The sequence below is a fragment of the Asparagus officinalis genome, chromosome 6 (genome assembly GCF_001876935.1).
Source record: "Asparagus officinalis chromosome 6, Aspof.V1, whole genome shotgun sequence".
Lineage (NCBI taxonomy): Eukaryota > Viridiplantae > Streptophyta > Magnoliopsida > Asparagales > Asparagaceae > Asparagus > Asparagus officinalis.
This window is the reverse complement of record NC_033799.1, coordinates 10559022-10576615: the sequence shown is the minus strand read 5'-3', so window position 1 is coordinate 10576615 and position 17594 is coordinate 10559022. Positions and strand designations below refer to the sequence as shown.

At 38.2% G+C, this 17594-nt stretch overlaps 1 protein-coding gene across 1 annotated transcript in view; it reads left to right on the top strand.

Annotated features, from left to right (window-relative positions):
* Nucleotides 1-5887, top strand: part of LOC109844910 (chromatin structure-remodeling complex protein SYD) — a 26994-nt gene extending 21107 nt beyond the window's left edge. The window contains exons 26-30 of the mRNA XM_020414076.1: nucleotides 26-123; nucleotides 230-337; nucleotides 445-502; nucleotides 588-794; nucleotides 884-5887. Coding sequence (XP_020269665.1) covers nucleotides 26-123; nucleotides 230-337; nucleotides 445-502; nucleotides 588-794; nucleotides 884-5506 — 5094 coding nt within the window. The 3' untranslated portion in view covers nucleotides 5507-5887. The remainder of the gene's footprint in view (nucleotides 1-25; nucleotides 124-229; nucleotides 338-444; nucleotides 503-587; nucleotides 795-883) is intronic.

The following is a 17594-nucleotide window of genomic DNA, read 5'->3' as shown; positions in this document are numbered from 1 at the left end:
TTCTAACATGTTGCGGCCATATTAGGTCCGGACTGTTGAAGAGCAAGTTAGAGCTGCAGCTGAGCATAAACTTGGGGTTGCTAATCAAAGTATAACTGCAGGCTTTTTTGACAATAATACAAGGTAGGTGTTTGCATAGAGCAATGGTGTCAATTTTCCCCCTAAAAAAACTATTCTTGCTTGCTAGTTACTTTTGTTTCCTGATATATTTAGTTTGATTCCATAACAGTGCTGAAGATCGAAGGGAATATTTGGAATCTCTCCTTAGGGAATGCAAGAAAGAAGAAGCAGCACCTGTTTTAGATGATGATGCTCTAAATTATCTCCTAGCCCGTAGGTATGCTATTAACAAACCACTTAACCTGTTTCGGAGAATATCTTTTCTGCCTTAATGTTCAAGGTTTGAGTGTGTTAATGTTCTTTTGATACTCATGTTTTTAACAGTGAGCCTGAGATTGACATCTTCGAATCAGTTGACAAGGAAAGACGTGACAAAGAGATGGTTTGTCCTTTCCATAGTTATTGAGTTTATCATGTATCTGTAATTTTCAATTTTGTTTCATAATGGATATTATTCTTGCCTACAGGAAGCATGGCAAAAATTGGTTCAAGGGGAAAAACGTGGAGTTATAGAGCCCTTACCAATGCCTTCACGTCTTGTGACAGAGGAAGACTTGAAGCCTTTGTATAATGCTATGATGGCATATGAAGCATCTAATGTAGGAGTGAAGCGTAAAGGAGAGGCCAATTCCCTCGATACACAGCATTATGGAAGGGGTAAACGCGCTCGAGAGGTAAGTTTGGAATATGTTTTGTGCTTTGAAATAGAATTTTGGTTCCTAATAGAGGCTTACAAGTAAAGATTTCGACAACTTATTTGCAGGTCCGCTCTTATAATGACCAATGGACGGAAGAAGAATTTGAAAAGATGTGTCAGGCTGATGATGCCTTCGAATTACCTCAGCCACTAGATGCACCAAAAAGTTCATCTTTGACGAAAGATCCAAGTGATGTCAAGTTTAGTGATATGGCAACTCCAGCCCCATCCATAGACCCAATACCATTAGCTAACGACACCAAAGTTCCTTCTGAAGAAAAACTTCCGCAACTCAAAGAGACACCTCCAACAAAACGAGGGAGAGGAAGGCCAAAGAGGGTAGCTGTAGAAGTCTCTCCAGCAGCAATTTCTCCTTTATCAGCTGCTACCGCAGTGCCTCCTACTGCTGATAAGATTGAAACAGGACCACAAAAAGAAACTGTTTCCATTATTCCAAATGCTGCTTCCGTGTCTGTAGGTAACAGTCCTGCTACCACTAAGGGAACCATTGTGAATGCCCAACATGAAATTGCTGTTGGACCTTCTATTACCTCCCCTGGCACCTATGCTCCCCCTCGAACCCGTGGCCGTAAGGCTAATACTGGAGAAAAACCTCGAGGTAGAACAAGAAAGCAAAAAGCTCTAACATCATCGGCTTTGAGTGCTGAAGTAAATATTTCCACCGGAAGTCAGAATGGATTGGGTTTAGCATCGGAAAACCTTGCAGTTGCTTCTGTTACCCCTGATAAGCCAATTGTTGGTAAAGCAGTTTCGGGTTTGCAAAATGTTGTTGATTTGGGTTCCGTCAGAGCGTCAGGTCCTCAACCACTGGAGACTTCAAAACAAAATTTACCTACTGTAGCTGCGGGTATCAAGCAAGTTCAAAAGGAAATCCCAGAATCAGCTTCCAGTGGGGCCAAATTAGAGGCATCTTCGAGTAGTGCGAAGGAGAACATTATTGTGTCCGCTGCACTTACTTCAGGTGTAGTTCCACATGATCTACAAGAAAAGAAAACACATGTTCAATACCAAGATGGTGCAGCTGGTAGTCAAAAGCCCAGTATCGACATTAATTCCTGTGAGATGCAGAAGCCAGGTGGTATACCACATGCTCAGCTTGTCAGATCTTCTGAATCAATCACACCTCAGGAACATGATAAAATTATTAAAGCACCGGAATTAACAAATGAGAAAATGATTGAGACAGTACCGATTGCAATCACCACTGGTCATGTACAGTGCTCCCCGGCAAATGATGGCAATGCAATACCTGTTGTGATCAAAAGGGAGTCTGATAATAGAGCTTCAGTTACCAGAAAAAAGGCAGCTGCCCGTGAACCAAAGAACCGTAGCAGTTCGAAGCAGGCAGAAGGTTCAAAGAGGAGGGAGACTAGACGAAGAACCAAGGAAATTGCTTTAGCAAGCGAACAGGTGAGTGGAGCTCCTTTGACTGTAGGGGCTGTTATTTCTGAGCCTGATCATAACTTGAAAGAGAAGGTACCCAGTGTTCAGGTCAGTACAAATTTGAAGCAGAGTAGCCAGGAAACTCCAGTTTTACATAGTACAACAACACTGAGTAAGACAGAGGCAGGTTCTGATTTACAAGTGATTGATACTCAAAGAAAGGTGGTTTCTGATGACGAGGAAAAAGCTGCACTAGACCATTCTTGTTCAGGTATTCCAACTACTCGGTCCGACTCTGAGGCTTTGGTTTCTACAAGTGACGAGTTATCTACAGAAAAATATCAGAGCACCGTTGGAAGCAGTGAATTGCCACCGGCTTTTGAAAATCCTAAGATTCTGGTCACTGATGAACCCTCTTTAAGTACTATACAGGAAGAGTCATCTAGAACGAAAACTCAATCAACCATTGGAGGCAAACCAACTTGTTCAACGGAGTTGTCTGGTGGACCTGCTATGAGTAATGCTTGTGAAGATGGAACTTGCCAAGAACCTATTTTGAAGCAAGATGGTAATAGTAATTCAGCAGCTGCAGGAGTTTCTATAAAGCAAGATGATAATTGCGGTGCTTCAACTAGCACAGGAGTATCAATAAAGCGAGATGATAATATAAAAACAACTGGTGGTGAAGTGTCTGTAGCCAGTTCTCTGGCTTTTAGTGTCACTGATAGAGTGTCAGAGAAATTAGAGGAAGTTGATAAGATTTCTGATGAAGATCCAATGGAAACTGAAATAGTCGAGAAAAGTCCCATTCCCACCTGCCAGAATACTGACCATCTTAATGACATTATGGAATGTAATAAATCTAAATCATCTGATATTCAAGTTAATAACAGCAATATGGATAATATTCAGGAAGCTTCTCTTGAAACTAGAAAGATAGCAGGAAGCTCTGATTCAGTTAAGTTATTGGATGTTTCAGCTACCACCAGCCTTCCAGAAAATGTCTGTGAAGCTTCTGACAAGCGTAGTGATAGAGTTTGTAATGTGGATCGAGTTTGTAAATCTTCACTTGTGACCATGGAGGTTGCTGAAGGTCGAACTGAGACTGGTCATCCTGATGCTCCAAGTTTACCTGGTTTTACATCAAAGAAAGATGATGATTCTTTTGTGAGGACTTCCAATGAAGGTGCAACTTCTTCTCATCTGAACCAGGTCGCCTCTTCAAAGATGACCATGGATCTGGATAAGAGTACATCTAGTGCCTCCACCAATTCGGATAAGAAGATTGAGGGACAAGTGGTTGAAGAGCCAATGAGAGATAGTAATGTTCCTGGAACTGCTGAATGCATTGTTGCACTATCCAATTCAGGACCTGTTGCTGTAGCTGGTCAAGAACTGCAGCAAGTTGAAACTGATAAAGCAGAAGGCAGCGTCGATAATAGCTGTAGTAGAGAAGTAAATGATTTGCAATGTCAAGCTTCATCAGATAAAGCAGAGGATGCTGCTTCTAATAGCAGCAGTGAAGAGGTGGAAGATTCAAAATCTCAAGCTCTAGCTGATAAAGTAGAGGATGCCGGTCCTATGATAAGTAGTAACACAAATGATTCAGAGCAGCCTTCGTTAGACGACGCACTTGACCACACCAATGAGGATGATATGCAAGCTAGTCAGAGTGAGATTGCAGAAACTAAAGAATCAAATCCAGCAAAGGACTCGATCAGCCACAGTAATAAGGCTGATGTGCAGCTGGGCTCTGGTAAGAACAATGACACAAAAAAATCCAAGTTGCAGTCTTCATCAAAGGGGACTACTAACAACAATGACATTACTGAAATGAAGGCAGGCCAGGGTGAGAATACTGAATCCCAAGAACCAAAGTTGCTGGCTTCGTCAGAGGTAACCATTGGCAACACTAGCAAGACTGATGAGCAAGCAGGCAATGGGGAAAATGTAGAAACTAATGAATCGAAGTCTGAGGCTTCACCGGTGGAGACTATCAGCCACAATGACATGAATAATACGGAGGTAAGCCCAGGTGAGCAAAGCAGATCTCAAGAATCGAAGTTTCTGGCTTCATCAGAGGCAACTGTTGGCAACACTAGCAAAGATGATTTGGCAATGGGCAAGAGTGAGAATGCTGAAATTAGTGAATCAAAGTCCCAGGTTTCACGAGAGGAGAATATCAACGATAATAACATGACTGATGTGAAGGCAAGCCAAGGTGAGCTTGCTGAATCTCATGAGTTAATAAAGTTACTAGCTTCATCAGCGGTGACTGTTGGCAATGCTACCAAGGCTGATATGCCAATGGGCGAGGGTGAGAATGTGGAAATTGATGAATCAAAGTCTAGGGCTTCGGCAGAGGAGAATATCGGCCACAATGATATGACTGATGTGCAGGCTAGCCAGGGTGAGAATACCGAATCTCATGAATCGAAGTTGCAGGCTTTGTCAGAAAAGGCCATTGGCAACACAGGCCAGGATGAGAAAGCAGAAACTTCTGATTTAAATACGCAGGCTTCACTGGAGGGAACTACTGATCACACTGACAATGCTGATATGGAGACAAGCTGGGGTGAGAATGCCGTAACTAGAGAATCAAAGTTGCAGGATCCATCAGAGGAGATTGTTCGCGACGCTAGCAAGGCTGAGAACAAAGTGGCGCACAAATCAAAGCTGCAGGATGCTTCAGAAGAGGTTATAGACCACGCTAACAAGACTGGTACACAGGTGATCAAGGATGAGGGTGCCAAATGTAAAGAATCAAAGTTGCAGACTTTCTCAGAGGGGACTGCCGGCAATACTAGCCAGGCTTATGAGCAGGCTGAGAACAGCAAAACAAAAGAATCAAAGCCATGGGAATCATTAGATGAGACTATCGGCCAAATTAATGAGGCTGATATGCAAGTGAGCCAGGGTGAGAAGGAAGAAGCTAAAGAATTGAAGTTGCAGGTTTCAGGAGAGGAGACTGCCGAAACTGAAAAATTACAGGCTGCATCAGATGAAACTATCGACAAAACTAACAAGGTTGATACCCAAGCAGGCCAGGGTGAAAATGATGAAGCTAAAGAATCAAATCTTGAGGCTTCAGCAGAGGAGACTCTTCGCGGCAATAACAAGGCTGATGAGGGTGAGAATGCTCAAACTGAGAAATTACAGGTTGCATCAGAGGATACTACTGACAGCGGTAACAAGACTAATGCGCAGGGAGCCGAGGGTGGAAATTCTGCTACGGAAACTGCAAATGTACGGAGTGGAGATTCTACTGCAATTGCTGAACAGTAGAGTAACTTATTGTTACTAGTCTCCATCATCCTCCTGATCGAGAAGAAGGATGTGTTGTATTATGAGATGTGATGTACGTTTATATGCAGGTGTATAGATACAGTTCTATCCTAATCCATTTTAGTTAGGTAGAAATGAACATGACGTTGGATGTGCAGCCAACTAGCCAAGTTATATATCTTAAAATTTAGTGAGGAATTTAAGTCATAAATCTTGTAGAATGTTTTTACCCCCTCTAAACTTTTGGTATTTCTAAGTCATGCTCGCGTATTGTTCCGTAGCGAGGATGTTAATGATCCGCGCGCGACATGCGGTGCTTGTATGTAACCGGGGAGCAGGTATCTTTAACAATAAAAGAAGTCGGTCTTTCTTTTTCTTGGACGTGAAAAGTGAAGGCCTAATGTATTCCTCTATGCTCGCTAGATGGCATCAAATGTTAAGATCTGGTGTAAGCTGAGAAGAATGTACTTCACCTATATACCCTCTGTTGTTTTAGCAGCACTTACATATCCTAAACTTTTTAAAATTTTCACTTATATGTCCTCACTTATTTACAACGATACTTGTATGCCCTAAGGTTTTTAAGACTTGCACTTAAATACCCTGAGGGTATTTAAGTGCAAGTTTTTAAAAACTTTTCGGCATATAAGTGCTGTCAAAAATATAGAGGGTATATAAGTGTAAGTTTTAAAAATTTTAAAGGTACATTACTACTGCAAAAAAAGTAAGGGTATATAAGTGTAAAGTACAGAAAACTATAGGGCATTTAAGGGCAAATAAGCCACAGTGAGACAGTAGGCTACGTAGGCTAAAGAGGCCCGGGTGAAAGAAAGAGCTCTCATATAAAAAATCTTGTCATTAGTATAAGTGGCCCAGTGGTTGGGGCTTGCGGCCTTGGCTCAAAAAGCTAATGATTGATCTGTATTTATGACATGTCTATTCCTAATTTTTAATTATTAAGCATTGATGCACTTAAGCTATTCACCTGGACCTAGGTTGCAAAATGGAAGCCTAAGACCCCAGAGTTTAATTGACTAGTACTGAATAAATAAATAAATAAAAAAATAAAAATAAAAATCTTGTCCTGTTATCCAGTATTTTCACCTTCACTGTTCCCCTTTGAGATCAACCTATCCATTAGTTTTATTTTTAATTAGTTTGCCACTCATAAACTACAACAACAAAAGTAAAAGTGTACAGATTATCAACATATTTTGGTTTAATGACCTCAATTTGATGCAGCTAAAAGAATATAGTGAGATGACTGTTGGTTACAATATGAATGTTATGGAAAAGAAAAATAATCAGTACAGCAGTAGTTTTACTGTTTTAGTCTCCCCTTTCCAATTTGAAATTCTTAAATAGATTAATGAAGATTGAGATCTAAAAATAATATTTTGAACAAGCTAAAGTTGTTCTTTCTTCTAATAAATATTCTCTTTAAAGCATGTTAAAATGGATTTCATTTAGATTCTTGATTCTACTATTCTTCTCCACTGCATGACAAAACTTTGAATGTTATTCTATTTATGGACTTTTGTGTAACACGTGTTACACGATCTTCGAATACAGCCAACCGTTAGTAGTACTGTATGAAAACTATAGGCTGGATAATAAATTGGCTGGCCACTGCCACATCATAAGATTCCTCAGGCTTGAGGTCACCTGTAGTACCCCAGATTTGAAAGACGAATTTACCCATTAATATAATCTAGAATAGTTTTATAATGCATTGAACCACGACTACTGGTGATATGCATGGCATCGCTCTCACTTTCCGGAATAATGTGGGACTACAAATGTCTAAATTATTGACATTTTTCTAACTTTTGGGCCCCATGGAAAATGTGGGTTGCGCATTAAGCTTTTTGTGAGCTCCAAATTCCCCTCCTAAACTTTTGAGAAAATTATCGGAGGACATAGATTAGAAACTAATTGAAACTAATTAACAGTCAAAAGAAAAAAGCAAAAATGGAAACTTATTAAAACATAATTTTGTAGAAATCGACTCTTTCTATCTATCGTCATTGCTCCGCAATTTTTTCCCCCCACCAATCTTGGGAAAAATGTGTACAGGCCCCAAAAGCAGAAACTTCATGTGACGAGGCTCCTTATAGTTTTTCCCATATGAATCAGCCCCTTGATGTGTAACACTTTGTACTACAGCCTTTTTTTAATCAATTATTACATGTCAGCTAAGCTAAAATCCTTAAATTATCCTTATCATCTCTCCTCAATCCCTCAGACCGAGCACTCATATCCCCTCTCTCTCTCTCTTTCTCATCTCCTCTCTCTCTCTCTCTCTCTCTCTCTCTCTCTCTCTCTCTCTCTCTCCCCCCTAAAACTAGAGCTTTCTCAAGCTCAATCACCCTGCGCCCTCGCCCTCCTCTAGTCAGCTTGCCCGCCTCTGCTTAGGGCCCCCAAGGCTCCCCTCGAGTTCGCCGCCGCCTCCCCTCCCCTCCTCCATCCATCCTCATCGCCGTAGATCGCCGCCGCTCTCCCGCTGTAGATCGCCGCCGCAAAGCTTGAGGAAAATGCTCGAAAAGCTCGGGCAATTGAAGACTGTTGAGGAGTGCAGGGAGATGATCCGAAGGTATGATGTTAATGGAGATGGTGTTTTATGCTTTGATGAATTTAAGAAAATGATGCTACGAGAGTAGGTTGGTTTTTGAGATTGATCTTTACTATAAATGATGATGTTGTTGTGCCCCGTTGAGATTTGGACATTACTTTTCCTTTTTTTTATTTGAGATGACTTTGATCAATTGAGGGTTCATGTTGACAATATATCTACGTTTTTAATTTCTCACATGATTGTGGATTTATCCTTATGAGCTTCTGTATTTATAAATTATGACTGATTCTATTGTTAATGTTTTTTAGTCACCAGGCCGAGATGCACAGAACATTAATCCATTAGCTAGAAGAAAAAAAGAAAAAAAAGAAAAAAATGTTTGACCAGCTACAAATAAATGAACGATTTAATTTTAAAAAATAGTCAAAAGTTGTCTCCATTTTTCCACTTTCACGAGACATCCACGCCTTTTTGGAGGAAGCTGAATTTGCAATAAACCTAATGTGTGCAATCTTTTTGTATTTTAATTTCGAACAGATTTTTAAAATAGATCACTTTTAAAACTTAATTAGCAAAATAGGCTGAAAAAAAATTTAATTACAAAAAATTGTTGTAAGCTGGGACGGTAGTTATAAATTGTTGTTATAAATAAGGATACAATCATGTTTTTATAAATCGTTGTTAATTATATTTGATAATAGTTATACCTAATGATATGTTATTTCTAGATGCTATCGTGGTAGTTCTAGTAGCCCTCGAGTTAGTTCTACCTGCTACAATTGTTAATTCTAGCTACTAAGTTAGTTCTAACCGCTACTTGTTATTTTTGCTTCTATCTTAGTTCTAGCTTCTATTACGCTAGTTCTAGCTTGTATACAGCCAGTTCAAACACACACCTTGCTAGTTCTAAACCCAGCCCATGTTTTTTACCTTCACACTTGTTAATTCATGCTTCTACGTTAATTCTAGTTTCTATTACCCTAGTTCTAGCTTGTATACAGCCAGGTCTAGCTCACACCTTAATAGTTCTAAACCCAGCCCATGTTTTTTACATGCACACTTGTTAATTCTAGCTTCTACCTTAGTTCTAGCTTCTATTACCATAGTTCTAGCTTGTATACAGTCAGTTATAGCACACACTTTGCTAGTTCTAAACCCAGCCCGTGTTTTTTACATTCACACTTGTTAATTCATACTTCTACGTTAGTTTTAGCTTCTATTACCCTAGTTCTAGCTTGTATACAGCCAGTTCTAGCCCACACCTTCCTAGTTCTAAACCCAGCCCGTGTTTTTTACATGCACACTTGTTAATTCTAGATTCTACCTTAGTTCTAGCTTCTATTACCCTAGTTCTAACTTGTATACAACCAGTTCTAGCCCACACCTTTCTAGTTATAAACCCAGCCCACGTATTTTACATGCACACTTGTTAATTCTAGCTTCTACCTTAGTTCTAGCTTTTATTACCCTAGTTCTAGCTTGCATACAGCCAGTTCTAGTCCACACATTGCTAGTTCTAAACCTAGCCTTCGTATTTTACCTTCACACTTGTTAATTCTTGCTTCTACGTTAGTTCTAGCTTCTATTACCCTAGTTTTAGCTTGTATACAGCCAGTTCTAGCCCACACCTTGCTAGTTCTAAACACAGCCCGTATTTTTTACATGCACACTTGTTAATTCTAGCTTCTACCTCAGTTCTAGCTTCTATTATCCTAGTTCTAGTTTGTATACAGCTAGTTCTAGCCCACACCTTGCTAGTTCTAAACTCAGCCTTCGTATTTGACCTTCACACTTGTTAATTCTTGCTTTTACGTTAGTTCTAGCTTCTATTACCCTAGTTCTAGCTTGTATACAGCTATTTCTAGCCCACACATTGCTAGTTCTAAACCCAGCCCGCGTTTTTTACATGCACACTTGTTAATTCTAACTTCTACCTTAGTTTTAGCTTCTATTACCCTAGTCCTATCTTGTATACAGTCAGTTCTAACCCACAACTTGCTAGTTCTAAACCCAGTCCGTATTTTTTACATGCACACTTGTTAATTCTTACTTCTACGTTAGTTCTAGCTTCTATTACCCTAGTTCTAGCTTGTATACAACCAGTTCTAGCTCACACATTGCTAGTTCTAAACCCAGCCTTTGTATTTTACCTTCACACTTGTTAATTATTGCTTATACGTTAGTTCTAGCTTCTGTTACCCTAATTCTACCTTGTATACAGCCATTTCTAGCCCACACCTTGTTAGTTCTAAACCCAGCCCGCGTTTTTTACATGCACACTTGTTAATTCTAACTTCTACCTTAGTTCTAGCTTCTATTACCCTAGTCCTAGCTTGTATACAGTCAGTTCTAACCCACAACTTGCTAGTTCTAAACTCAGCCCGTATTTTTTACATGCACACTTGTTAATTCTTGCTTCTACGTTAGTTCTAGCTTCTATTACCCTAGTTCTAGCTTGTATACAACCAGTTCTAGCTTGTATACAACCAGTTCTAGCTCACACATTGCTAGTTCTAAACCCAGCCTTTGTATTTTACCTTCACACTTGTTAATTATTGCTTATACGTTAGTTCTAGCTTCTGTTACCCTAATTCTACCTTGTATACAGCCATTTCTAGCTCACACATTACTAGTTCTAAACCCAGCCCGTGTTTTTTATATGCACACTTGTTAATTCTAGTTAAATGACCTTGAACACACTAGCATGCTTATGATGAACTTTGTGAGAATGAGCATGTGAATGTGTAAGTGTACAAGATGAAGAAGCTATATGAGATGCACAAGGAACATTAGAATTCTTATGTTTGTGTGCATCATAACAAAACTTAGCTAAATGACCTTGACGGCCGCAAATAGAACACTTATAAGTTTTGCTATACATGTGTGCATAATGAGTGGATGATTTTGATTTAGTCTTGGCACACATGTCCATAAGCCTCTTATGATTATTAATGCATATTTTCAAAGTTGAATCTAAAGATGAAATACTATTTTTTATAAGATTCAAATCTTTATTTTTAGGCACATATGCATTTTTAGAAGTAGAACATAAATAGTTATTTATAAAAGAAGCTGTATCATTCTTTATGTTCTCTACTTCTAACATGGCATCAATCTTAGCATGAGATAAGCTAGCAATAGATGAGATCAAATTTCCATTTTTCAAATTTAATAAGTCATTGCTTTCTTTAAGCATAGTATTTTCATTTTCAATGACATCAAATTTGGACACTAGTTTCTCATGATCGGATTTTAAAACATCATGCTTGCTTTTTAAATCATTAAAATCATTTTTCAATTTGTTAAAGGCATGCAATAATTTTTTACTAGCACAAGCAAGTTCATCACTAGATAAATCATTAATAGATTCGAACTCGCAAACCTCACTAGGGCTATCGCCTAGTGGCCGTGTGTATGACGCTCCATATGAACTTGAAGTCGGATCCTCCAAAGCTTGTCGGATCGCCTCCAAGTCCCCTTGATGTGCTTCTATAAATTTTCAAACTTTGTAAGCACTATCAAAATGAACAAACTTGTTAGACATAGATGAATTAAAAGCATTTAGCAAATATTCTAACAAAATATTGTTCATTGTAAACATACGATGATCATTCTTATTCCATTTGGATTTCTCCAAAGTGGGCACAATATATGCATCATCTATAATTTCCCATAAATCAAAGTGTTTAGATTGAACAAAAAGTTTAAATCTAACACACCATTGGGCATAGGGGAAATTATCTAATCTAGGAGCAATATTGATGGCATAACCTAAACCATGCATATCCATATCGATTATCGAAGGTTGAATAAAGGAATTGAGTTTGACGATGAACATTCAGTAACCCCAGAGTCTCAGCCCTCAACTTCTTTTGTAGAACATGAGAGCTACACATATATGGCAGGAAACCCTAAAGATCTCATGAAGAGACTTGATTGTTAGACCCTAGAGGGGGGGTGATTAGGGTCTTATACTAATCTAATCCGATTAAATACCAATTAAAATTAATTAATACGTTATCCTAGCAAGTATGAAATACAACAAGATATGTAAACTAGGATAAGCAAAATGAACAACAAAGAGATATATCCTATATGATAAAAATATATATGCAAGGATATATAAACTAACATAAGATAATATATCCTACCAAAAAATATACAATATGATATATGCAAGGATATGTAAACTAACACAAGGGGTAAGCAATCTAAACGAGATAGTGGATGATATAGATAATGAGCTAATGACAATGGCGATATAAGGTATGAACATAAATATGAATGAACGCCAAAGCACACTCAAACAAGCAATATGATCACGGAGTTCGGACCTTCCGTCCTACGTCTCCGCTCCCCACTCCCGGGGAGAAATCCACTAACACAATCCGGTTTGGAAGCCGGAACTTCTTCTACACACTCGGTTTTCTAGCTAACCGAAAACTCTACAACTCACACTCTTGCAATCACACTCTACACCCACTAAGTGTTGGACCTAGCCGTGTCTCCCTCAAGTGCTCGGTTACAACCTCTCCCTAGGCACGTCAACCGACGCCACTCCTCTTGGGACGATCCCCGACTCTCACCACACACTCCTCATTCGGTGTACAAGTGTATTACAAAGTGAATCTCTCAATAAGCATAATATAACAAATGATTGTTCTCAACTATGGATGAGAACTCAATTAAGCACAACTCAAAGTTATAATCTCTCACCACCCAACTATACTATGTATGAAAGATACAATAAGCTCAATGTGGGTGTGTGGTGTGTGTAAACAATGAGTGAAATCAAAATCAAAACTAAACTCAATTAAAATCTAGCATATAGAAATTATAAACAAAATAATAAATAGCTAGAAATGAGTTTAGAGATTCTTGTCTGAATAACAAGATGGAGAGATGGAGATTTGAGGCTCAAACAAGAAGATAATCTCCTCCACTTGTGAAAGCTAAAACTGCTTTAAACCAAACTCTTAAACAAGCTTAAAACAAGCTTAAACCCTTTTTAAAACCCTTGTTAAAAACTTCTTAGCTAACTGAAAACTGAGATCAAAGAGGGTTTTTATAGCCTCCAAAACCTCAGACCAAAACCCCTTACAAAAAGACCAAAAAACCATCTGCAACGGCTCTAACTCCAGTGGTCGACCGATGAAAATCGCGGTCGACCGCGAACAAGGTCAGAAACTCAGGAGACATCCAGAGAGTTCGTCGGTCGACCGGCGGAAAATTTCGGTCGACCGGCGGTACTGTAGCAGGTATATCCAATTTTATAAAATCAGTTAAAAATAGTAAAACAGCTCCAAAAATTATGAAATTTTGGGGGAAGGTTCTAGACATATATAAATATATGTTAGAGAAAGAATTTCTGAAAAATTATTTCCCAGTTGAGAGAAATAAATGTTTGAACATAGAAATACAGTTTCTGAAAATCTGCTGTGATACACGATTTTGTAAAATCAATTAGGCACAGTAAATCAACTCCAAAAATAGTAAAATTTTGAGAAAAGTTTCTAAATATGTAGATAAACATGTCAAAGAAAGAATTTCTTGAATATCACTTCCTATTTATATTTATAAAAACTCATCTGTTTTGTAAAACATGCACGAACATGTGCACGAACGAAAACGTGAATTTGTAAATTCCTTTAAACATAACAAATCAATTCCAAACTTGATGAAACTTTGAGAAATGTTTGCAAATGATATTTTGAACATGTTACAAAAAGAATTTTCCAATTTGCATTTCCCAATTGTGAAATCTCATTATTTTGCAAAAGTGTTCAAAACATGAAAAAAGTGATATACATGAAGTTTGATGTTTTGACATAAACAATATTTTGAAACTTTGCACAATGATTATATAGACTTGATAAAATATGTATATGATGATTGTTAAGTCTATAAACTGAGAATACAATATTTGAGCTTAGAAACCAAATACGTGTGTGTATATGATATTGAGCTTAGAGTATCTAACACACATAATATAAAACCTAAACTAAATTACCCAAGCTAGATCTTGATCTTCAATTAAGCTTGACTTGATACATTTACGGATGGAGCTTGAACTTGATCTTTAACTTGAATTGTACGTTGCTTCACTCCACAATTCTGCCAACCTCCTCTTGAGAGCTTGAACTTGATCTTTAACTTGAATTGTACGTTGCTTCACTCCACAATTCTGCCAACCTCCTCTTGATATGATCGTGTAGGCTCAATCCATCCATCCTCCAACAACGTTGTTTGTCTACAAAACATAGGAATACACAAACACTAGACAAATAATATTAATAGTAAATTATTTGTTAAACATCATCAAAACAAGAAGGCCAACAGTTTTTACATGCACACTTGTTAATTCTAGCTCTACCTTAGTTCTAGCTTCTATTACCCTAGTTCTAGCTTGTATACAGCCAGTTCTAGCCCACACCTTACTAGTTCTAAACCCAGCCCACATTTTTGACATGCACACTTGTTAATTCTTGCTTCTACGTTAGTTCTAACTTTTATTATCCTAGTTCTAGCTTGTATACAGCCAGTTCTAGTCCATATCTTGCTAGTTCTAAACCCAACCTTCGTATTTTACCTTCACACTTGTTAATTATTGCTTCTACGTTAGTTCTAGCATCTATTACCCTAGTTCTAGCTTGTATACAGCTAATTCTAGCCCACACATTGCTAGTTCTAAATCCAACCCACGTTTTTTACATGCATACTTGTTAATTCTAGCTTCTACCTTAGTTCTAGCTTCTATTACCCTAGTTCTAGCTTGTATAGAGCCAGTTCTAACCCACATCTTGTTAGTTCCAAACCCAGCCTTTGTATTTTACCTTCACACTTGTTATCTCTTGCTTCTACGTTAGTTCTAGCTTTTATTACCTTAGTTCTAGCTTGTATACAACCAGTTCTAGCCCACACCTTACTAGTTCTAAACCCAGCCCGCGTTTTTTACATGGACACTTGTTAATTCTAGCTTTTACTTTAGTTCTAGCTTCTATTACCCTAGTTCTAGCTTGTATACTGCCAGTTCTAGCCCACACCTTACTAGTTCTAAACCCAGCCTTCGTATTTTACCTTCACACTTGTTAATTCTTACTTTACGTTAGTTCTAGCTTCTATTATCCTAGTTCTAGCTTGTATACAGCCAGTTCTAGCCCACACCTTGCTAGTTCTAAATCTAGTCCACGTTTTTTACATGTACACTTGTTAATTCTAGCTTCTACCTTAGTTCTAACTTCTATTACCCTAGTTCTAGCTTATATACAACCAGTTCTATACAGCTAGTTCTAGTTTGTATATAAGCTAGAACTAGTATAATAGAAGCTAGAACTAACGTAGAAGCAAGAATTAACAAGTGTGAAGGTAAAATATGAAGGCCGGATTTAGAACTAGCAAGGTGTGGGTTAGAACTGCCTATTTACAAGCTAGAACTAGGGTAATAGAAGCTAGAACTAACGTAGAAGCAAGAATTAATAAGTGTGAAGGTAAAATACAAAGTCTGGATTTAGAACTAGCAAGGCGTGGGCTAGAACTAGCAGTATACAAGCTAGAACTAGGATAATAGAAGCTAGAACTAACGTAGAAGCAAGAATTAACAAGTGTGAAGGTAAAATACGAAGGTTGGGTTTAGAACTTGCAAGGTGTGGGCTAGAACTGGCTGTATACAAGCTAAAACTAGGGTAATAGAAGCTAGGACTAAGGTAGAAACTAGAATTAACAAGTGTGCATGTAAAAAACACGGGCTGAGTTTAGAACTAGCAAGGTGTGGGCTAGAACTGGCTGTATACAAGGTAGAACTAGGGTAATAGAAGCTAGAACTAACGTAGAAGCATGAATTAACAAGTGTGAAGGTAAAAAACACGGGCTGAGTTTAGAACTTGCAAGGTGTTGGCTAGAACTGGTTGTATACAAGCTAGAACTAAGGTAATAGAAGCTAGAACTAAGGTAGAAGTAAAAATAACAAGTAGCGGTTAGAACTAACTTAGTAGCCAGAATTAACAATTATAGCAGCTAGAACTAACTCGAGGGCTACTAGAAGTACCACGATAGCATCTAGAAATGACATATCATTAGGTATAACTATTATCAAATATAATTAACATCGATTTATAAAAACATGATTGTATCCTCATTTATAACAACGATTTATAACTACCGTCCCAGCTTACAACCCTCATTTATAACAACGATTTATAACTACCGTCCCAGCTTACAACGATTTTTGGTAATTAAATATTTTTCAGCCTATTTTGCTAATTAAGTTTTAAAATGGTAATTAAATATTTTTCAGCCTATTTTGCTAATTAAGTTTTAAAAGTGGTCTATTTTAAAAATTTGTTTGAAATAAAAATACAAAAAGATTGCGCACATTAGATTTATTGTAAATTCAGCTTCCTCCAAAAAGACGTGGATTTCTCGTGAAAGTGGAAAAATAGGGACAACTTTTGATTATTTTTTAAAATTAAATCATTCATTTATTTGTAGCTGGTCAAACATTTTTTTTCTTTTCTTCTTCTAGCTAATGGATTAATGTTCTGTGCATCTCGGCCTGGTGACTAAAAAAACATTCATAACATAATCGGTCATAATTTACAAATACAGAAGCTCATAAGGATAAATCCACAGTCATGTGAGAAATTACAAACATAGATATATTGTCAACATGAACCCTCAATTGATCAAAGTCATCTAAAAAAAAGGAAAAGTAATGTCCAAATCTCAACGGGGCACAACAACATCATCATTTAAGGTAAAGATCAATCTCAAAAACCAACATATTCTCGTAGCATCATCTTCTTAAATTCATCAAAGCATAAAACACCATCTCCATTAACATCATACCTTCGGATCATCTCCCTGCACTCCTCAATAGTCTTCAATTACCCGAACTTTTCAAGCGTTTTCCTCAAGCTCTGCGGCGACGATCTACGACGGGGGAGCGGCGACGATCTACGACGATGAGGACGGATGGAGGAGGGGAGGGGAGGCGGCGGCGAACTCGAGGGGAGCCTTGGGGGCCTGAGCGGAGGCGGCAACGGCGAGGAGGGCGAGAGCCAGGGTGATGAGCTTAAGAAAACTCTTAGTTTTAGAAAGAGGAGAGAGAGAGAGAAGAGAGAGAGAGAGAGAGAGAGAGAGAGAGAGAGAGAGAGAGAGAGGATATGAGTGCTGGGTCTTAGGGATTGAGGAGAAAGGATAAGGATAATTTGGGGATTTTAACTTAGCTGACATGTAATAATTAATAAAAAAAGGGCTGCAGTACAAAGTGTCACACATCAAGAGGCTAATTCACATGGGGAAAACTATGAGAGGTCTCGTCACATGAAGTTTCTGCTTTTGGGGCATGTACACATTTTTCGCTATCTTTGAGAATTTTTGTTATTGGTTCGCAATTGCACATGCTCAATTTCTACCGCCACCAAATTATCACAAGAGAGTTAAAAAAAAAACATAACGGGAACAGAACATCTACGACTTCGCTAAACTAGCTCCTCTTCTTTCAATTGTATGATA